Here is a 23,169-nt window from a genome sequence, read left to right as displayed (position 1 = left end):
CCTCGTGGGTTCCGTCACCATCTGTTTGAGCAGAGCCTCTTGAAAGGCATCCACAATCTCCCGATTCCGCAGATTAAATATTCCAGTCCGCATCTGACAGGCTGAAATCTCCCAACAGCAGCACCTCCTCTTTCCTTCCAAACTTTTGGATATCCACAATCAGATCCTTATCAATTTGCTGCGATTGAGTCGGAGGTCTGTAGACTACCCCCACATAGATTGCATTTCCATCTTCTCTTTTCAGAGCGATCCATATTCCTCTCTCCAGGTCCCTTGCATTTCGGTGGCTTGGATATTGATCTTTACATAGAGAGCTACTCCTCCACCTTTTTGACCATCTCTGTCCTTCCTAAAAAGATTATATCCCGGTATGTTTGCATCCCATCCATGTGATTCACTGAAACATGTCTCTGTGATAGCGACAATATCTAGATCTGCCTCTAACATCAGGGTTTGCAGATCATGAACTTTGTTGCTTAGACTGAGCATTTGTGGTCATCGCTTTCCAGCGGTAATCTCCTTTTTCGTATAGATTTTTGTTTTGTTTCACTTTCCATTGTAATGCTAAGAAATGAGTTGCTGATATTGTTTATGTTGCAATCTTTACTACTATCACATCTTTTCTTTTGCCGGGGGTGGTCTCTATAATTGTCCTTCACACATACACCACCCCCACCTTCTAGTTTAAATGCCTAGAAACATATTGTCTAAATTTCTCTGCAAGGTTTCTTTTTCCTGCTGTAGTAATATGTAGCCCATCAGTGCAATATAGCTTCTTGTCCTTCCATGTATTTCCCCATCCTCCTATGTACCTGAAGCCTTCTTGATGACACCAGGCTTTGAGCCATCTATTAAAGTCCTCTGTGTTTTTCACTCTTTGTTCTCCCTTTCCATATGCAGGCAGTATTCAGAAAAGGCTAAAGTCTTTATAAAAGGTTTCAAGCCCTCACCAAGCTCCCGAAAAGCTTTCTGTGCTGCAAGTGTGGAGTTGTTAGCCAGGTCATTTGTTCCCAGATGGATAACAACATCAGTGTTAAAATCCTTTGTTTCTTCCTTAATTATAGTCTGTATTTACCTGGAACTCCTGGTAGCTGAGGATCCTGGAAGACATTTCACTATTTTGGTCTCCTTGCATGTGTTCCAAGGTTAATGCCTCTGATGATGGAATCCCCCAACAGTAATAGTTTTCTGTTTTTGGCTTTTTTATTTGTGCTTAGGGTGCGCTTGTTCTCTTGAGTTACCTTCATTGGTTCCAGTCCCACCTCCCTTCTGTTTTCTTGAGTATTACAGTGCACTAGTGGGGCGAAGGAATTCTGTAGAAGTAATATTTGTGAAGGTGGATTTGTTTCTGTGTTACATGTCGCAGTCTTCCTGAGCCTACTGTGACCCATTTAGTCCTGGGCTATTTTATTCTTTGAGGTAGAGGTGGTAAGTTGGTATGATTTTGTGGAGTGATGAAAGCTGCTTTAATTGTATTCAATTCCTGTTTAAGTTTGCAGAGCTCCTCCTTAATACTAGCAAGTTGAAGACAGATGGGGCAAGCCTTAAGCCTCCAAACATTAAAGCACCACAGTGATTGCATAGAATAAAGGTCATCTTGATTGGTTATGAAGTGACTTGATTTGAGTAGTCCCGATTATTTGGGTCTCTGTATCTAAACAGTGGTCCCTGGGGTGGGTGGGACTATAAGTCTTACCCTTATTCCTAAGAATAGGAAGAGAAGGGTTTATTTTTTATGTTTTTTAAGTAAGAAACAGGGAGGAGGAGAAGAGAAATTAAGCAGATATAATGCTGAAAAACAGTGAAAAGAGCAGAATATGAAATGCTGAGTAACTTAGCTTTTAGAAGTTCACAGGGCAGACTTGTTCACAGACTTGACTGAAGAAGAAGGCAAACCTGAGACTGTAACCTGTCACCCAAGTCTCTGGGAAGAAACACATTCCTCTCCTACTTGAACATCCCCCAATATTCCAATAATTAGTACAGGAGAAAAGAGCTGTTTGGAAATTTGAAGATTCACATCCAAAGAATTGAAGAAAAGAGTTCAAATAAAAGAAATCTCCTGTTTGCGGCAAAACACCACTACTGCCTCTTTTTCTAAAATGTTCGTGGAGTTGTGGCTAGGCCAAATGGCATCTGCCAAAACTGATAGTGCTGCTCGATGAGAGCCAAGCAAAGGTAGTGCTAATTTGGTGTCCATAGGGAAATTGTAAATATTCTCAGTTTTTCTCTGGAAATATCTAACTCTGAGAAACTAATTTACCAGAATGAGATCCAGCCCCCGTCTGACCTATTCCCCCGTCTTAGGCACTATGAAGTAAATGGAGTAACTTCCCTTAGTTCCGGAAGAACTAAAACTATTGCCCTGAGTACCAGTAACACTTAAAAGGGGTCTCACAAGAACGTAACCTTTAGAAGCTCAATATATGGTGACTCCAAAAAAGAATCCGAATGGGAGGGAGATTCAAAGTTGCAAACATCCTGAAAAATGCCCAAAGCCCCCTGACCTGACATCATAGTGTCTCACCCCTCACAAGAAAGCATAAAGAGCTACTAAAGGAAGTGAAGACCTCTTCACAATGAACAGCAGACAGTCAGGGAACAGCTGGATGAGAGCAGTAAATTCTGGAAGAAGAAAGGAACTTTCCCACAAAAAAATCCAGCTTTGCGATGTAAGATGGAGTATGTTGGAATTCTGAATACAGTACCAACTCCATGCAATGTTAGCCAAAAACTTACTGCCTTAAAAGTGAAGACGTACTAGACATAATCTAGAAGCTGCATTGACTGCCCCATGGGAAACAATCTGCACCCTAATTATTATCAGACAAAAGCTCACATCCCTAAAGTGAGCTTTAGGAATGATTCCAACAGCCACATAGTGTTTGCTACTCTGTGGGTTTGGGAGAATAGGTAACTTGTCCCTGGTTAGAAGGAGCCACACAGCTCTTCTTGCCAGTTTGAGGGGCTGTCTAGCAGGTGCCATGAGAAGATGGTGACCTGAGAAATCTGTGCGAGAAGATTTGAAACTTGCAGTCCCTGGCACCCTAGAAAAAGAAAAGACAGTTCTGCCCACAGAAAGATGTGAAGTGCCATTATGACACTAGAGACTCCCCCAATTCGTAATCTATTCATACAGAGGCACAAAGAATAAGAAAGCCTCTAAACCTCCATAGACTCACCCTTCAAGGACCCCGAGACAAGAAGATACCTGTATGAAACACAGGGTACTCTCATGCCGCTGACATCACTGTGCAGCAATCTGCCTTCTACTGACCCATAAAGGCAAAAAAACGAAATTGGGCGGCTGAGCACAGGGTAGAATCTCTTTCTTAAGCACCGTGAGTAAGTAAGTACAGTCCCGATTAAAGTAGTTAAGTCTTTTCAAGTGGAGAGAGTGGGGAAACACACACACAAGGTATATCACCACAACAGTGGCAAAAGCTGTTGAAACAGTCCCGGCGCATAGAACCCTGAAAACAGGGAAGCCATGGGATACAGTGACCTAAGTCAGCTGCAAAATAAACCCCGTGAACACTGCGGTGCTCCTGCTAGCGCCGGAAACCCAACTGTTTCATGCCGAAATTGGCCGGCTCTATCAAAAGTGCATTAAAAACCTACCTGGAGCCAACCATTAAAATATTTTTCCCACTGTCATGGCATAAAATGCTTAAAATGAACATTGGAGAGAAATAAATAAATGCTGCTTCGTTCTCCTCAACTAAGGAAAATAAGCACGCGCCTCTTGCACTCAGACAGGAACCGATTTTGTGAAGAACACACCCGGAGCCGTCCAAATATTCACCTCTACCCGGCCACGGGAACCGCCAAGCAGAGTCTGCCTCGGGGAGAATCCCACTACCACTGTGGCGCTGCTGCCAGGTATGAAAACAAGCACGCACCTACAACATGCAGGAAGGCACCAGTTCCATCAACGGAGCTCTACCCATACATCCAAAGCCCTTTACTGAATAAACTTCATACAAATGCAAATTTACTTGTCAGTCACTAAACCATTTCCACAACTCTATAAAATATAGCGTTTGATAAAAAACATATTCCTTCTGTATATTCACACCGAACCCGCAGCTCCACCACAACCAGAAACCAGAAAAGAAGTTCAAATAAAACATATACTCACAACTGTGTTGATAGTGCTGGCAGATGCCGGTTGCTCAGCACTATGAGGGCAGAAATGTTTAATAGTCACTGTGGTCTCTCTTTTTTTTTTTTTCTTTTGTTTATCGTCAAATATATTTTTCTTTTGTTTAAAGTGAAGGGAAAGAAGAAAAAATCAAGACCCAGTCAGACCCTCTATCATTGGAGGGAGGGTGAGGCAGGGACCTGGGGGGGCCCAGGTGTAACCCTTAAAGCCAGCCCTGTTCAGCCAGACACCCCTGTCTCACTGAAGAGAAACCTCAACAGGAGAAATAGAATTGCCATCTCAGTGAAGAGAAGCCTCAACGGGAAAATAACTATCCAGTCACAGCCAGAATCCAGGAGATAGTTGAATAACAACCATCACCTGCTGGGAGATAGAGCATACTGAAGATGCAGGAGGCGTGCGAGAACTGAAGATGCAGGACTTGCGAGAACTGACAGCAGCCATTCAGGAAGCAGGGCAGGCCCAGGCAGCAATGCAGAAAGCTGGTTCCTGCCCATGCCGATACACGCTGGACCACGCTATGAGTGTTTTTGAAAGGTACGGCGGGCGGGGGAGTATTTTTAAAAGGTATGACGGAGCCAGGTGTGTGGGGGGTGTTTTTAAAAGAAACGGGGGTCTAACTTCCCCCTGGTTTGGGGTTTTCCTCCATGGTGAGCTGGGAGGGGTTCTTCGACAGTCTGGTTGCTTCCCTCTAGTTCAAACAAAACATTTTTTCTCTCTCTCTTCTTCTCTTTCTCCTCTTCTTTTAGGGTTTGGTTTTGGGTGAGTGGTTGGTATGGTTTATTAGCTGCAGTTTCCTTGCTAGGTTGACAGTAGGAAGATACTAAGTGGTTGTGCTTTATTCCCTTTTCTTTCCGGGCCTATTAGACACAAGGGCCTTGGGCTATTGGTTAGTTCTTTCTGCTGGTACTATTTGGGATTATTGGGAGGAAGGGCACCAAAGGGGGGGTATAATGTAATTTTTGATGATGAGGACAATTTTCTTTGTTCACAGCTATTGCTCATTTCTTTGTTCAATTGCTGTTTGTTACCTCTTGTTGTATTCACTCTCATCAATAAAAATGATTTATACATAAAAGGTATGGGGGACGGGGGGTGTTTTTAAAAGGTACAGGGGGGATTTAAATAGGTACTGGGGGGGGGGGGGGTGACAGGGTGCAGAACCTGGCAGGGAGGGGGGACAGGATGCAGAGCCTGGGTTCAGAATATTTTTTTTTTCTTGTTTTCCTCCTCTAAATCTAGGGTGCATCTTATGGGCAGGTACGTTTTATAGAGCGAAAAATATGGTATACAGAATATATAAAATAAATCTTTTTATGCAACCACTCTTAGTTATTATTGTCATTACTTTACTTCCCGCTGCACCTATGAGAAAATTAAACCCAGGACTTCTCAGCAAAAAATAGCCAAAACCACACATTTAAACACAAAAGATTACACAAGCCTCCCCTTTGCCGCAGAGAGACTGCCTGGTTAGCAGCATGTGAGAATCGGTGCCAATACTATGATCCAATAGCTGACACTGTCCAAGATTCTGCAGGAAAAAGGGGGAATTCTGCATGACTGTGCAATTCTGTGCAAATTCTGTGTTGCATAGTCACGCAGAATTCTGCCAGGAGTATTCTATAAACAGTTATTCAAAAGAATTACACATTTTGATATATTTTGTGAACAGTCATACCAAATTAATGTAGACTTTAGGATGCCCAAGAGCTCCTCCACCTCCATCACATGATATCACTCTGCTACTAACTTCAGTCACAGGCTGTTCAGCAATTAAATTGATTGCAAACTGTTCATTAATCTGGAACAAAAGGAAATACTGTTCAGAAAAATGTACACTTTTATACATTCACATTCTACTGTTTAAAAAATGCAATCCAAAGTACATCACAGTTTATTTAACTGAACTATACAATATACTCTTCACTTTAAATATGAATGAACAATTAGAGATATTCAAAAAATTAAGAATAAAGGGGCCCTTCTACTAAAATGCAGTGGAACATAAGGTTCTTACCTTTTAGTAATCTTTCTGTTAATCCCCGATGGAGTCAATATGATAGGTGTTTTATCTCAACCCGTGAACCAGGTCTTGCAGAAATCCACTCATTTTTTTCCTTTGTTCCTCCCACTTAGCTGAGGAACAGAGTCCCCTACAGTTGAGTCCAAAAGCTAGAAAAAGTATACACACAATTTCCCCGCCACACAACAGAATTCTGCTCTGCAATATACGTATAATAAAACAATTAATAAACAGGCAACATAAAAAGAAAGGCATAAACATGGCAGCAACATAGAACGAGCATGTAACGAGTTCTAAAACAAAGCAGTAGATATGTACTCATATATATAGAAGGATTCCCCATAGGGCCCGTCTGCTGGTTGGATGATATTCAGGCCTGAAATGAGAAACATCTAAGCCAGTAAAATAACAGGCAATACAGAGAAAGACAGAGTAGATAGAGGGTGGGTCGTACTGGTCGTCAGGGATTAACAGAAAGATTATCAAAGGTAAGAACCTAATCTTCCTTTCTGATACATCCCCTCCGAAGTCAATACCAAAGCAATGGCAACGTCTAAGGTGGGACAAAAGAGCCTGCCTGCAACACCGAGGCAATACTTGCAGACCGAGCCGCCACACCTACTCTGTAAAATCTTGTAAAGGTATGAAGAGAAGACCAAGCAGCCGTTCTACAAATTTCAACTGGATGAACTGCTCAAGACTCTGCCTACAAAGATGTGACACCTCTTGTCGAGTGAGCTTTGAGAAAAAAATGGCGACTGCTTACCTTTCAGCACAACTTTAAGATTTCACATAGGAAAAGGCTGTCACAGGGATGGCCACAAGTGAAGCGCCCCCGAGAAATCCAGTTACATCTGTATGAGATGTAAGCAAACTGGAACTGCTATGCACTCTAAAACAGAAAAGGCCTGCCATCTGAACTTTGAGGGAGATTACCGCCAGGCATTTCTCCACACCAGCCAAGCGGAAGCTAGGACTATAGGAATGGGACACACCTGGTCTCTGGCACACCATTACTGGAAAGTCTACCAAGCCTTGGCTTAAGCCAATATGGTAGAATGTTTATAGCCCCTCTGAAGCAAGGCCCTGCACTCAAGAGCCATGTTGTAAGACCAACGTGCTGGGGGTTCTCCATGTGAACCAGTCCCTGATTGAGCAGGCAACAATGAAGAGAAAGCTTGCGCTTTTTGTCTCACTTGAGACAGACTAGGTCCGTGCATACCACTGACGGCAAGACCAGTCCGGAGCCACTAAGTTTACTTGAACCAAATGAGTCATTATCCTGCAGATAACCTGGCCCGCCAAGGACCAAGGCAGAAAGACTTAAAGGAGTTCCTGAGTTGGCCAGGGCTGAACCAATGCATCTAGTCCTAAGCTTCCCGGCTTTATTCTTCAACTGAGGAAGCGCTAGGCTTTTGAATTCTAGGCTGAAGTCATCCAGTAAAGTGATGGCCTGCCCAAACATCGTACAATGAAATGAAATGCTCTCAGCAAGAGAGGCCACTCTCCTAGATTCAGGACTTGCACATTTTCCACTCCGTCCCTCCAATCAAAGAACTTTATTATACCAGAAACACAATCTTCTCCGCCATGACCCCCCGAACTTTGGAATATCATGCCATCTCCGCCATGAAAACTCCCTCGAAAAATTCAAACCAATCTCCAAATGTTTCTGTTCCAAGACGCATACCAAAGCACAAGATAAAATTCCTTCTCTGTCCAATTGCAGCTTACTTTTCATGAGAACTGCTTCAATGACGCGACCTCCCTTACCTTGTTGTTTTTTCCTTCGTACCTCCTTTTACTTTTATTTATACAATGTATTTATCAACCTCCTACATCCCAAATCCTCATGTATCTAGTCAGGTCAATGTCTACATCACAATTTACTATTACCTCCTTTCCCATTTATCTTTAAATTATATATTTTTAATATTGTAAACCAACCATGTTGTCGGTATACATGTTGTCGGTATATCAAACGATAAATAAACTTGGAAACTTGGCCATGTGCGCTGCAGAGAGGGCATTATGATACTGTGAAAGGTGGGTCCGCTACTAAAGCTTGAAGCTCACTGACTCTGTGAGCAGAAGTGAGAGCAATGAGAAAAACCACTTTCCAAGTAAGATATTTGAGATAATAATAATAATAGTTTATATATCGCAGGACCATGAAGTTCTATGCGGTTTACAATGATTAAAAAATGTTTGAGTAGTACTAACAGAGTTAAGGTTTAGCGGTCAGTTGTTGTGGGGGAAGATTGTGCAGTGCAGCTGCCTAAGTACTTTAGGAACCGATATGTTTTTAGGTGTTTCCTAAATTCCCCATAAGTATTCGCAAGCATGAGTAATTGTTTCAGATCTTTACCCCATAATGCTGCCTGATATAAGAAGAGATGATGATGTCTTTTAAATTTACGTCCTTTAACCGGTAGAGAAACAAAATTAAAGTCTGAGCTTCTTTTAAGTCGATTGGTTGAGAAAGAGAAAGGGTCAGTTATATATCTGGGGGCTAGGACAAAAAGTACCTTAAAGCAGAAACATCCAAACTTAAACTTCACACGTGCCTCTGCAGGTTCTTCTGGGGCCAGATAGGCGATATTACAGTAGTCAAGTTAGAAACATAGAAAAATGACAGCAGAAAAGGGCCAAAGCCCATCAAGTCTGCCCACTGTAGTGACCCTTCACCTTGAATTTGTTCACCACCCCCTGCCTTTACATCATTAGAGATCCCACGTGAATATCCCATTTATTTTTAAAATCTGCCACACTGTTGGCCTCAATCACCTGCAGTGGGAGTTCATTCCAATGATCGACCACCCTCTCAGTGAAGAAATACTTTCTGAAGTCACCATGAAATTTTCCTCCCCTAATTTTCAGCGGATGCCCTCTGGTGGACGAAAGTCCTATAAGACGGAAGATTTCCTCTTCCACCTTGATACGGCCCGTGATATATTTAAATGTCTCAATCATGTCCCCTCTCTCTCTTCGTTCCTCAAGTGAGTACAGCTGCAATTTATTCAGCCTTACTTCATACGGGAGATCCTTGAGCCCCGAGACCATCCTGGTGGCCATCCGCTGAACTGACTCTATTCTCAGCACATCTTTCCGGTAATGTGGTCTCCAGAATTGAACACAATATTCCAAATGAGGTCTCACCATGGATCTGTACAGTGGCATTATGACTTCTGGCATCCTGCTGATAAAACCTCTACGGATGCAACCCATCATTTGCCTTGCCTTGGAGGAAGCCTTTTTCACTTGATTGGCAGTTTTCATGTCATCACTAATGATTACTCCTAAATCCCGTTTTTCCGTGGTCCTAGCTAAGGTCTCACCATTTAACGTGTAAGTCCTGCATAGATTTCTTTTACCCAGGTGCATCACTTTACATTTTTTAGCATTGAAGTTGAGCTGCCAAGTCAATGATCATTGTTCCAATAGTAGTAGGTCCTGTGTCATACTGTCAGGCATAGTGCTTTTACCTACTATGTTGCAGTTTGGCTGCGTCAGCGAACAATGATATTTTTCCTCTGAGCCCTTGGGTCATATCACTGATGAATATGTTGAATAGGATTGGACCCAAGACCGAGCCCTGTGGCACTCCACTGGTCACATCTAATGTTTTGGATGGGGTACCATTTACCATCACCCTCTGAAGTCTACCGCTCAGCCAATCCTTAACCCATGCAGCTAGTGTTTCCCCTAATCCCAGCGATTTCAGCTTGTTCAATAACCTGCGATGTGGGACGCTATCAAAAGCTTTGCTGAAGTCCAAATACACTACGTCTAGGGACTCCCCGGCATCTAGTTGTCTTGTTACCCAGTCGAAGAAGCTAATCAGATTTGATTGGCAGGACCTGCCCTTGGTAAATCCATGTAGATCTTCTTCATCCAGGATTGTATCAAGTTTCTGTTTGATCAGTGTTTCCATGAGTTTGCATACTATGGATGTGAGACTCACCGGTCTGTAATTCGCCGTCTCTGTCCTGCAGCCCTTTTTGTGGAGTGGAATAATGTTAGCTGTTTTCCAGTCCAGGGGGACTCTTTCCGTGCTTAGGGAAGTTGGCTCAATATAAGGGATTATACCAGAATTCTGAATGATGAAACATCAAAATATGCTCTAATGGACCGAAGCTTCCAGAGAGTAAAAAACCCCTTTCTGACCAAAGAGTCCACCTGGTCTTTCATGGTTAGACCCTGGTCTAGTATTACACCCAATACCTTCATAGTAGATTGGATAGGGTAACTGAGTTTGCTGATGCGCAGCAATGTTTTAGTATCAAATGGGTATGGCGAGGCTACAAAGAATTTTGTTTTTTCCAAGTTTAGTTTCAGTCTAAATTCAGTCATCCATTGTTCCATCACATTTAGTACTTCTGTTGCCATAGGAGAGGTTGTGATTGGGATAATGATCGTGAAGTCATCTGTGTAACTGAATAATTTTATCCCCAGTTGGGACAATTGCACACCTAGTGATGACATGTAAACATTGAAAAGCAGTAGAGACAATGGAGACCTCTGCGGAACGCTGGATGGGTTGCTCCAGGTTTCAGAGAGATTGTAGTTAAAGCGTACTTGATAGGTGCGGGACGAGCCACATCTAACAAGATGAGATGAGATGAGCCAAAGCCATTCGTTCAAAAGGAGGCTTCATCAATTGAGCAAGAATAACATTGAGATCCCAAACCACCGGAGGTGGTTTGACATTGAAAAGTCCTTTCATAAAATCTGGAAACCACAGGATGAGCAGAGAGGGGTTTCCCTTCGATAGGCCTATGAAAAGCAGCTATTACACTGAGATGGACTCGAATTAATGTGGATTTGAGACCAGACTGAGACAAATGCAACAGGTAATTCATATGCAGATGACATCCATGTCCTTCTCGAGATAGATTCGAACCTCACTAACCTCACTGAAAATATAACAGCTTGCATAACGAAACTCCAATCCTGGGCCTTCTCTGTACAAATGAAGATGAATGAGTCCAAAACAAAACTACTCTGGCTTGGCCCAAAATTAGATCAGTTACCCACGCTCATTCCATTACCTTCTGATCCCACACTGCAGATCGAATTCTCAAGCAAAGTTTTGGGCATCATTATTGACTCTACACTTTCCTTTAATGATCATCTCAACATTTTGCTGTCCTTGTACAATCAATTATTCTTTCCACACTGGACTATTGTAATTCCATCTATCTAAGTCTAACCAATAAAAATCTTCAAAGACTTCAGCGGATCCAGAACACTGCGGCTAGGTTGATCTTCACAAAAAGCTAATTTGACCAAGTTTCTCCACTTCTGTCAAAACTTCACTGGCTTCTGGTGATTTCTAGGATTCACTTTAAATGTACCTGCCTAATATTCAAGATCCTACATGGCATTCCTCCTCCCCTAATTCCACTATCCTGAAATTCTTCAAGACCTGACACTACCAGATTCGCCCACAAAGTCAAACTATCTTTCCCCTCGTTAAAAGACGTCATGTATGCAGGTAAATTGGGGAAATCCCTTTTCTTCAAATTCACTGAGATTTGGAATAACCTCCATGCTCCGTTTCTGAACTTAGGCTCATTCCAATTATTCCGAAAGCATCTGAAAACCTGGCTTTTCTCCAAAACGTAAAGCTATCTATTTAAAATGTAAAGCTAGCTATCCTCTTCATAACCTCTTATTTCTTATTATGTCCTTCTCTCATTTATTGAATTTACTTATAAACCGTGCCAAGCTCTATCTTTATGGAGATGATGCGGTATACAAACTTAAGGTTTAGTTTAGTTTAGTAATTATACTGAAGAAAAGAAGGTAGATTGAGGCTCCTTGTGATGAATGGTGCACCAAGCAGAAAATCTAGTCCATTTCTGGTTGTAACATTGCTTAGTAGGCTTCCTAGAAGCTTCTAGAATGTCCTGTACAGATTGAGAAAACTGTAGAGTGGCAGTTAGGTTGAGAGATACCAAGCTGTCAGGTATAGAGACTGCAGGTTGGGATAAGAATATAAGAATTGCCGCTGCTGGGTCAGACCAGTGGTTCATCATGCCCAGAAGTCCACTCACGCGGCAGCCCTCTGGTCAAAGACCAGCGCCCTAACTGAGACTAGCCCTACCTGCGCACGTTCTTGTTCAGCAGGAACTTGTCTAACTTTGTTTTGAATCCCTGGAGAGTATTTTCCCCTATGACAGATTCCGGAAGAGCGTTCCAGTTTTCTACCACTCTCTGGGTGAAGAAGAACTTCCTTACGTTTGTATGGAATCTATCCCCTATCAACTTTAGAGAGTGCCCTCTCGTTTTCCTTATCTTGGAGAGGGTGAACAACCTGTCCTTATCTACTAAGTCTATCCCCTTCAGTACCTTGAATGTTTTGATCATGTTCCCTCTCAATCTCCTCTGTTTGAGGGAGAAGAGGCCCAGTTTCTCTAATCTTTTGCTATACGGCAGCTCCTCCAACCCCTTAACCATCTTAGTCGCTCTTCTCTGGACCCTTTCGAATAGTACTGGGTCCTTCTTCATGTACGGCGACCAGTGCTGTACACAGTACTCCAGATGAGGGTGCACTATGGCCCGGTACAGCGGCATGATAACCTTCTCCAATCTGTTTGTGATCCCCTTCTTTATCATTCCTAGCATTCTGTTCACCCTTTTTGTCTCCACACATTGCGTGGACGGCTTCATCGACTTATCGATCAGAACTCCCAAGTCCCTTTCCTGGGAGGTCTCTCCAAGTACCGCCCCGGATGAAGCAGAGACCCCTGACTCTATGTAAGCAGAGACGGAAAAACTGGTAGAAGTGGCTCCCTGCTGCTGAGTTGAAGTAGAAGGGAGAACCAAGGTTGAATGGGCCATCGAGGAGCTATCAGAATCATGGTGGCATGGTCTTGTTTGAGTTTGACAAGAATCTTGAGAATGAGAGGGAATGTGGGAAACGCATACAGGAGCTGATTCGTCCATTCCTAGAAGAAAAGCATCTGCCTCAAGGCAGTGGGGAGATGCAAAGAGGTCTATCTGAGGGGTTCCCCACTGAGAAAAAATGTGACGAAGAGGCGAGAAATTGAGTATCCATTTGTGAGGTTGGACAAGGCGACTCAATTTGTCTGCCAAACAGTTTTTCTCCCCTTGAATGTAGACTGCTTTCAGAAAGGTGTTGTTATTGATTGCCCAGTTGCATACCTTTTGAGCTTCCTGACAAAGAGGGAGAGATCCTATACGTCCCTGCTTGTTGACATAGTACATGAGACTCGATTGTCTGTCCGAATGAGGATGACTTGATTGTGTCATGAGGAGCTTCTGATGAGCAGTAAACCTCTGGAGAGATTAGAAGGAGAGCATCCACCAGTGGAGACTGTCTAAACGTAGGAGTCGTTGTAATGTGCTGAGAGAGTAGATCGAAAGCTTGAGTCCACTGACATGCCAAGGTCCACTGAGGAATTCTGAGGTTAAGTCTGGCAAAAGGAGTCACGTGAACTGTAGAGGCTATGTATCTGGCTGATATTGAAGATAGGGAAGACACTTTCCGGCAGAATTGAATGAGAGCATCTTGATGCTGTTGAGGAAGGAATGCTCTGAGTTGTACAGTATCCAGTACAGCTCCAATGAACTACAAAATCTGAGAAGGTTGTAGCTGGGATTTGGGAAAGTTGATTTTGAAGCCCAAATTTGGAGGAACTACGTAGTCCATTGGGTTGCTACAATAACCCCCTGAGATGCTGAATCTTTGATAAGCCAGTAGTCCAAGTACGGAAACACCTGGAGCCCATGGTTGTGCAGAGCTGCTGCTACCACAACGAGGCACCTGGTGGACACTCTGGGAGATGATGCCAGGCCGAATGGTAGCACTCTGTATTGAAAATGAAGATTTCCCACCCAAAATCTGAGGAACTTGCGAGAGGCTGGATGAATGGGAATGTGAGTGTAAGCCTCTCTCAATTCTAGAGAACATAACCAATCATTCTAATCTAGAAGGGGATAAAGGGATGCCAGAGACAACATGCAAAATTTCTCTCCGACAAGAAATTTGTTGAATGCTCTGAGGTCCAAGATCAGTCGCAGATCGCCCGTCTTCTTCGGCACTAGGAAGTAACGGGAGTCAACCCTCCCCCCCCTGCTCTGCTGTTCCAGAGGAACCTTCTCGATGGTACGGAGATGGACGATAGATTTGAAGGATACTCTCTTAGAGGTAGATCTGAAGGAATCTGAATGAAATGAAGAGAATATCCTTTCCTGATGATTGAGAGAACCAGAGGTCAGATGTGATTAGCTCCCATCGTTGGTAAAAATGATGGAGATGATCTCCAATGGATAAAGGAAAGGACAGAGGCAGAACGATTGAAGATATGCTCTGTGTTAATGGTCAAAAAGATTGACACGCAGCTCCTGATTGGTGAGCATACCGTGAGTGATTTCCTTCACTTGCTGGCGCCCCGGTTGCCCTCTCCTGTCTCCCCTGCTAAAAAACATATTCACGGTTTTTCAACATTCGCGGGGGTTCCTGGAACAGAATCCCCGTGAATATCGGGGAAGTACTATAGTTCGATGAGGAAAACTAGAAGTCAACATTTATTTGGTTACCTGAAAATTAATGGTTGTAAATACAAGACTTTTCTGGATAAGACCCTTGCGTTCCAAGCAGGTAAACAGCAGTCTTGGTTGGGTAAATGTATTTGTCAAGCCATGTCGTCCTACAGTACTTTTCGGAAAGTGATCAAGACGACATTTGAAAAATTTATTTCCTAGGGTGGTTTCATCATTATGACCTGTTATTCTAAGCAAAAGATTGTATTGTATTTTCCTAAATAATATTTGTATTTTTAAGAAATATTTTGTACCTTCTTACCATCTTGTATTTCGCCAATTGTCCAGTTTTCTTTGGTGTAAACCGCCTAGAAATTATTCGGTTATGGCGGTATAGAAGAATAAAGTTATGTTATGTTATAAATTAGCACGCAGTAATTGCATATAATGGAATAAGGCAGGAGGAAGTGGGCAGATCATGGGCAAGCTCTGAGTGTGGATTGTGCCTTTAGATAAGTACATGGAAACTTAATGAGAAGTGTTATAGATTTACCACCTCCATAATGTAAGGCAGTAAGTCTATCTCTGTTGCAATGCACTTAATATGGGGCAAACTGTATGGGAAAATGCTAAGAATATTCAAATCAGTTACCACAGTGACTTTACACCAGAGGTGTCAACAATCACATTAAGGGGCCAAAATCCAAAACACAGGCTAAGGGCTCCTTTTACTAAGCCGCGCTAGCGGTTTAACGCGCATAATAGTGCACGCTAAACCGCAGGATGCGCTAGCTACTACCGCCTCCTCTTGAGCAGGTGGAGTTTTTGGCCAGCGCAGGGGTTAATGCGTGATGAAAAGTCACGTGCGTTAACCCTGCTAGTGCGGCTTGATAAAAGGAGCCCTAAAAGTACTAATATATATATTTTTTAAATACCCTAAGATTCAAGATTCTGCATGCAGTACAACCCCCAGAGAAAAAGAAACAAATGTATTTCTTCCTGAGCAGTGCAAAAGATAGACAGCAGATTAAAATGCTCAAAATTGAAACAATTCAAACACTAACTGGAAAATAAAACCATTCCCCCTACCTTTGTTGTCTCCCTCCCTCTGGCTGGCTCTAATCTGGCCGTTTTATGCGGCCCGTGGTCCAATGCCCCTCAGTGTCATTTTGTGGCCGGCTCCCTCCTCCTCACAGCCGTAGTGTGAACAGAGCCACGTGAGACGGCTCCTCATGCGTCCTGCACCTGAACTGGAAGCCTTCTCTTTGACGTCGCAACATCAGAGGGAATGCTTCTGGATGAGGTGTGGGACACACAAGGAGCCACTGCACGCGGCTCTGTGCACACTATGGCTGTGAGGAGGAGGGAGCCGGCCATAAGGTAAAACTGGGGGCATCGGACCACGAGCCGTATAAAACGACCAGGCGGGCTGGATTTGCCCCACGGGCCTTGAGTTTGACACATGTGCTTTACACAATCAGTACCACACAGTAGCAATTACACAGTGAAACAATTACTTTGTGTCACCTCCATCCACTATTCTGCACAGTTGGGTGCTATCCCTTCCTACTTGCAGATTTAGTGGAGAAAACTCAATTTTGCTAGCGACATCACTGGTATAAGCCCAGTGTTCTCCCCAGCGCCTTTTAGCCGGGAGCTCTGCCCAGCTAATTTAGGTGACCGCCCGGCTGTTTCCTCTGCTGCGGTCCCACCCCTGGAATTGTATTATTATGTGCGTAATAATATCTGACCAAACACTAATATTGCTGTTAATAAGATGTCAGATTATGGTGTAAGTCTGTGATCAAGCATCTTAGTGGCTATTATTGATACAAAACAAATCCGAGTCACAATTGTTTTGAGCACCAGGGTTAAGTTGATCGTCTGCGTGTGTGGGTGGGGGGGGTCTTTTCTCATTAGACTTGATCCGCTTGATGCCCACGTCCTGCTCCGTCATGACAGCCGCCCTCTCGCTGGTTAATGGCTCAAGCTGGGGGCAGGTGAGGAAGGAGGGAGGCAGCCGAAGTTCGGAAACAAAGCACAGAAGAGCAGAGTACCCCCAGGCTTGCAACTAGCCCGGATACCGCTGCCCCCCAGCGTTCATCTTTACTCACCACTGTCGGCTTCAGGACGCAAGCGGTTGCTCAAACTTTGAGTCATCATGGGAGTCGTAGTTTTCCCCTTGTCTGTCGCTTTTTCAAGCGGCCCGCAGCTCTTGAGCTGGTCTTGTGAGATAAGACTTTGAGAGTGACTCAAAAAAGGTAGGGGAAGGGCGAAGCTCCACAGTGCGCGTGGTTTCAAATTCCTAGTGAGAGGCAGGTGGTGCTGGATGGCGGTGAGGTTCATTGCAAGGTGAGATGAGTGACCTGACTGACTGGGGAGCCGGCGAGGGACGAAATGTGCAGTGACTCCAGGTTTTGTGCATTTTATTTTTGACTCATGCCTCTTTAGTGTTGTAATAGGTATTCTCCTGGGCTGTGCCTGGAAAATGTTATAACAGAACATAATGGTTCTCAGCACAGTCCTTGGCACACTCTTAGCCAGTCGGGTATTCAGGGGCTAGTTAGGTCTACGCGTTTTGAAGGTACTGAAAGCAAAATTCTCACATGAGTTGCCATTTTCATAGGAGCCAGCTCACAGGTGCCAATGGGTGCTGATGATCCCCAATATTGAGCAAGCTCCTTGTATTGGATCTGGACAACAGGGGGGGGGGAAGAGAGACAGAAAAGAACCTTGAGGAGCAGGAAAGCAGACTTGAACCAAAAGGGAGGGGGAAGACAGGGCAGATTCTGGGCTAGAGGGGGTAAATAGGGAAAATACCCTGAACCCAGGGAAGAGGGGAGGGGGAAGACAGAGAGAGAGACAGAAAGAAATGGAACAAAGGTGGGAAGACTCAAACTGTTAACAGAAAGAAGCTAGAGAGAGGGAGAAACCTGAAACAAAGGGGAGGAGGAAGAGAGGGGGCAGATGTTGGATTTGGAGGTGTATAGAGGGAAGAGAGAGAAAGAGACTGCAGAGAAGTGGAAAGAATCTGGCCCAGGGAGGAAGGAAGGTGAGAGAGAGCGAGAGATAGAGAAAGACCTGGAAGAAAAGAGAACAAATACTAGATGGGGGGGTGAGGGGGGTTTTTGTAAGCAGAAGAAATCCAAAACCCAATAAAAAAGAATATCTAAATATGAAGCTGATGAAGAATTCTTCATATGCAGCTGGGTATATTGGGAGATCTGTACATTAAACCTAATAAGGCAATTAAATTTATGAAAAATTATTAATCAATTGTGTGCAAGGTCCTCAGTTAGCACAACTAAATTGTCGGGATAAACCCTGGATTGTTGAGTTGAGAGCTGTGTGAACCCAAAGGGGTTATTTAAGCGTGTAACATCCCAAGACCTTTATGTGCAATTGTGTTTAACATAAAGTGCAAAAATACACAAAAATAAAAATGTGCTGTAAACTCTCCAAAACACTCTTAGTGCAATGAAAATTGCTACAATTTCATATTTAATTAGAGCAGGGGTGTCCAACCTTTTGGCTTCCCTGGGCCGCATTGGCCGAAAAAAATGTTTCTGGGGCCGTACAAAAGCGTAAACGCTGCAGCAAGATAGAGGAGAGTGCCGGCAAGACGATAAACATCCGGAGGCAGCAGAGGAAAACAGTGCATTGCCCTCGACCGGGGTCACATAAAATACTTCACGGGGCCGCAGGTTGGACACCCCTGAATTAGAGGGTTATAAAGGAACTGAAAGGGACCATAGCTGAACTGCTTCAACTTATAGCAGATCTGTCGATCAAATCGGGAAAGATTCCGGAAGACTGGAAGGTGGCGAATGTTATGCCGATTTTCAAGAAAGGTTCGAGGGGAGATCCGGGTAACTAAAGACCGGCAAGTCTTACCTCGGTACCGGGAAAGATGATAGAAGCGCTGATAAAGGACAGCATCATTGATCACCTTGACGGACATGGGCTGATGAGTACCAGTCAGCACGGTTTCAGCAAAGACAGATCATGTTTGACGAATTTGCTGCACTTCTTTGAGGGAGTAAACAGAAAGACAGACAAGGGCGAACCGGTCAACATTGTATATCTGTATTTTCAGAAGGCGTTTTGACAAGGTTCCGCATGAACTACTTCGGAAAATTGTGAGCCATGGAATCGAGGGTGAAATAAGTGGATTAAAAACTGGCTGGAGCATAGGAAACAAAGAGTAGGGATAAATGGACAATATTCGGACTGGAAGAGCGTCACCAGTGGGGTGCCGCAGGGCTCAGTGCTCTTCCACATCTTTATAAACGACCTGGACATTGGTATGAAGAGTGGGGTGATTAAATTTGCGGACAATACAAAGTTATTCAGAGTAGTGAGGACGCGAGGGGATTGCGAAGATCTGCAACGTGACATAACCAAACTCGAGAAATGGGAATCGACATGGCAAATGAAGTTCAACGTAGATAAGTGTAAAGTGATGCATGTCGGTAACAAAAATCTCATGCACGAATATAGAATGTTCGGGGCGGTACTTGGAGAGACCTCCCAGGAAAGAGACTTGGGAGTTCTGATCAACAAGTCAATGAAGCCGTCTGTGCAATGTGCGGTGGCGGCGAAAAGGGCGAATAGAATGCTAGGAATGATAAAGAAGGGGATTACGAACAGATTGGAGAAGGTTATCATGCCGCTGTACCGAGCCATGGGGCGCCCTCACCTGGAGTACTGAGTCCAGCACTGGTCGCCGTACTTGAAGAAGGACACGGTACTACTCGAAAGGGTCCAGAGAAGAGCGACTAAAACGGTTAAAGGGCTGGAGGAGTTGCCTTACAGTGAGAGATTGGAGAAATTGGGCCTCTTCTCCCTTGAAAAGAGGAAACTGAGAGGGGACATGATCAAAATGTTCAAGATACTGAAGGAAATAGACTTAGTAGATAAAGACAGGTTGTTCACCCTCTCCAAGGTAGGAAGAACGAAAGGAGATAGATTCTGTACAAACGTGAGGAAGTTCTTCTTCACCCATAGAGTGGTAGACAACTAGAACGCTCTTTCGGAGTCTGTTATAGGGGGAAACACCCTCCAGGAATTCAAGACAAAATTGGACAAGTTCCTGCTAAACTGGAACGTATGCAGGTGAGGCTGGACTTATTTAGAGCACTGGTCTTTGACCTGAGGGCCGCCGCATGAGCGGGCTGCTGGGCAGGATGGACCACCGGTCTGACCCAGCAGCGGCAATTCTTATGTTCTTCTGGTTCCACTTCCCTGATGTTCTCCCCTCATATCCAGGCATTTTTTTCAAAAGCAGATGAAAGAGAGAGAGGCCTGGACCAAAGGGGAAAGACAGGAGACAGATGCTGAACTTTGGGAGGTGCAGACAAAAGAGACAGAGGGGGATAGACCCTGAGGAAGAACAGAGAGATGCGAGATCATAGGAGAGAGAGGGAGACATGTTACCAATAGGGGTGGAGGAGAGAGGAAGAAAAGTTGGACTCATGGAGGGACAGAGAGAGATGTTGGTTGGGGAAGGGAATGAGGTCTGGAGGAAAGGAAGCATACCGGAGACAGAAAGAAAAAAATGTTGGATGCACATTCAGAAGGAAGTCCAACCAGAAACTAATTAAATCAACAGACAACAAAAGTAGGAAAAATGATTTTATTTTCAATTTAGTGATCGAAATATGTCAGTTTTGAGAATTTATAATCTGCTGTCTATATTTTACAATATATTTGTCAATTTTTCTATAGTTGTTATTGAGGTGACATTGAAAAATAAAATAAATATAAATGATAATTAACATTTTCTCTGCATACAGTGTGCTTTGTGGGTTTTTAAAAAAATTTTATGGTTACCATTATGAATTAGTAAGATTATATTGTGTGTACATGAAAAATTAATGGAAGAAATTGCACTACAATTAGTGGGGTCAGGGGTGGAACTTGGGCTGGGGGTACTCGGTTGGTATTTGTTAGACTTAGGGGGTAATTGGCTTGAAGAAGTTGAGAAACTCTGTTCTAGGTGACTATGTAGTTCACTCAGTAAGGGCCCCTTTTACAAAGCCACAGTAGTGATTCTCCCATGGCAAATGCACCAAAGTTCATTCAATTCCTATGGGCTTGAGTGCATTTACTGTGGCAGAATTGCTATCGCAACTTTGTATAAGGAGTCCCAAGGCAGGAACTACTGTCTCTGTGCTATGTCAAACAAAAACCAGATTGCCGGGGATGTAAAACATTAACTGATTCAACATGAGTTTGAAGTTGGTTGAATACCATTCTCTCATGTACAGTAGTTTTGAAAGAAATGGAAGGTTTGATACTGGCCAGTAGTTATTCGGAATAAGAGGATCTGTATTACTTTTTTTCCAAGGATGGCTTAAATGCTACTGGAACACTGCCTAAGTGTCAAACCTTAAAAAAGAAAATCATACTGAGCATTGGAAAATAATTAATAACAATTAACTAATAAAAATAGTGTACATTTAATTTTCCTCACCACCAAATTTCCCCATCCTGCCCCACCCAGCTACTTTTTTGTGCCACCCCGATGGAAAAAATTTCTGGGGAGAACACTGAAGCTGTAGTGCTCCCTGGGACAAGCCAGTAGTTTTCTCCTATCCCTGGTCTAGTACGACACACTGCTGGCTGCAGCTGCACAGCAAGGTTGAGCCTAATGGTCATTCCCAGGTTCACAGTCTCCGGAGTTAGTGCAAGTAATGGTTCTGGGGCTTCTTGACAAAACCCAGGTTGAGCTTGGCTCTGCAGCAACTGGTCACATTTTTTAGTGCCACAAGGTGAGGCTTCGGCTTAGTCCCACAGAACTTTGCCCAAGGAGTGTGGGTTCACATTCTCCTATCCCTTTTGCCCATACATCCTTTTGGAGTGTAGATTCCCCAGGCTCCCCTACATTTTGGCCTAGGTAGCCTTATTTCCTGTTTAAGGGAATAAGTCTAAAGTTGCAGTAGCAGCTTAAGAACTTTACAAAAGAAATGTAGCCAGGGGAGTTTTAGACTTCCCTGGACCTCTCTCATCATCCCTATTGCAGCTCACCTTAAGACAGTGGTCTCAAACTCGTGGCCCAGGGGCCAAATGTGGCCTGCCAGTTACTATTTTGAGGCCCTCGGTATTATAAAGAATGATTCTTTAAGGAAAACTTGTGCCTTAAGTGTCCAGCGGTCGCGTTCTGAAACATTGCCTGCCTCACTGCTGTAACCTCATGCAAGCGCTTTCCTGCGTCTGTACACGATTGTCCTTTCCACTCCACCTCACAATCATGTACAGAAACAAGAAAGCGCTTGCATGAGGTTACAGTAGTGAGGCAGGCAACATTCCAGAATGTAAGGAACCACTGGAGGCAGTGCAGCTTGTGCGTGTGTCCAGTGCTGGACGAGGTAAGAGCTGAGACGGTTATGGACGCGACTACCGGACACTTAAGGCACAAGTTTTCCATAAAGAATCATTCTTTATAATGCTGAGGGCCTCAAGTCGCTGCTCAGCAGACGTCTACTGGTTTACAATGTCTTGGCCTTACCCAGACATCAATTGAACCTTTGAATGTGCTCAGATAGAGGGTATCTCCTTATTATGCAATGGGTATGCAGAACTAATAACTTCCTTAATCCACCAGGCCAACCAAGGACCAACCAAGATTTGGAGTCCAAAACTCCCTTACCTGAACCTTATAATACAGAAGGTAAAGCTGGTCTGTCCTCCAAGGAAAAATTAGGTTCTTACCTTGGTAATCAAATCACGATTGAATAAAAATTTTAATACAACTTGAAACTTGATCTTTTTTGTAAACCCTCACTCTGTTCCTGAACAAACGGGTAATCAATCCCATCTCATGAGATCTCTCTTAGGAAGCTTCATTTGCATAGTTTTGCTCCTCCTCTCTTACCCCTGGACTGCCCTACAACTTATAGTTACATTTATTTAATATACCTCAATTAATTAACAAAACAAGTTAAACCAAAGCGGCTTACAGTTAAAAAAGAAAAACCAGGGGAAAAGGGAAATCAACCCACCCAAAACTGACATAACGAGTATGCCATAACTAGGAAAACATACAGGGCACAATTTGGTTGACAAAGCAGAGTCTCATTCCTGTAGAGCAGTGCATCGCAATCTGTATGCTATGGCACACTAGTGTACCTCCTGAGATTTCAGGTGTGCTGCAAAACACTGGGGAAGAGGAGAGGTGCCGGTGTTGGCTGACTGCCTACAGGACGTGCCTCTCGTGCCGAGAGGCATATCTTGCAGGTAATCAGTGAGTGTTTCTCCACGTGTCTTCCCTACTGGCACCCCCCACTGGCAGCTCAGGGCCCATCTGGAGGGCCTTCACGCATGCTTGGACGTCGACGTGATGATATCATGCATGAATGTGATGTTATCATGTCGACGTCAACTTCCAGATACCTCAAGCTACGGCCACTATGCTTAGTGTACCATGGCTCGACAAAGTTTGCAAGACACTGCTGCAGAGGACACA

At 43.8% G+C, this 23,169-nt stretch overlaps 1 protein-coding gene across 3 annotated transcripts in view; it reads right to left on the bottom strand.

Annotated features, from left to right (window-relative positions):
• Positions 1–23,169, bottom strand: part of NDUFS6 (NADH:ubiquinone oxidoreductase subunit S6) — a 148,415-nt gene that overhangs the window by 32,213 nt on the left and 93,033 nt on the right. For all 3 annotated transcript variants that reach the window (XM_033929762.1, XM_033929763.1, XM_033929761.1), the window contains one exon: positions 5,847–5,969. In XM_033929762.1, coding sequence (XP_033785653.1) covers positions 5,847–5,969 — 123 coding nt within the window. The remainder of the gene's footprint in view (positions 1–5,846; positions 5,970–23,169) is intronic.

The sequence above is a fragment of the Geotrypetes seraphini genome, chromosome 2, assembly GCF_902459505.1.
Source record: "Geotrypetes seraphini chromosome 2, aGeoSer1.1, whole genome shotgun sequence".
Taxonomy (NCBI): Eukaryota; Metazoa; Chordata; class Amphibia; order Gymnophiona; family Dermophiidae; genus Geotrypetes; species Geotrypetes seraphini.
The sequence above is the reverse complement of the archived record's forward strand: the minus strand, read 5'-3'. Positions and strand labels throughout refer to the sequence as shown.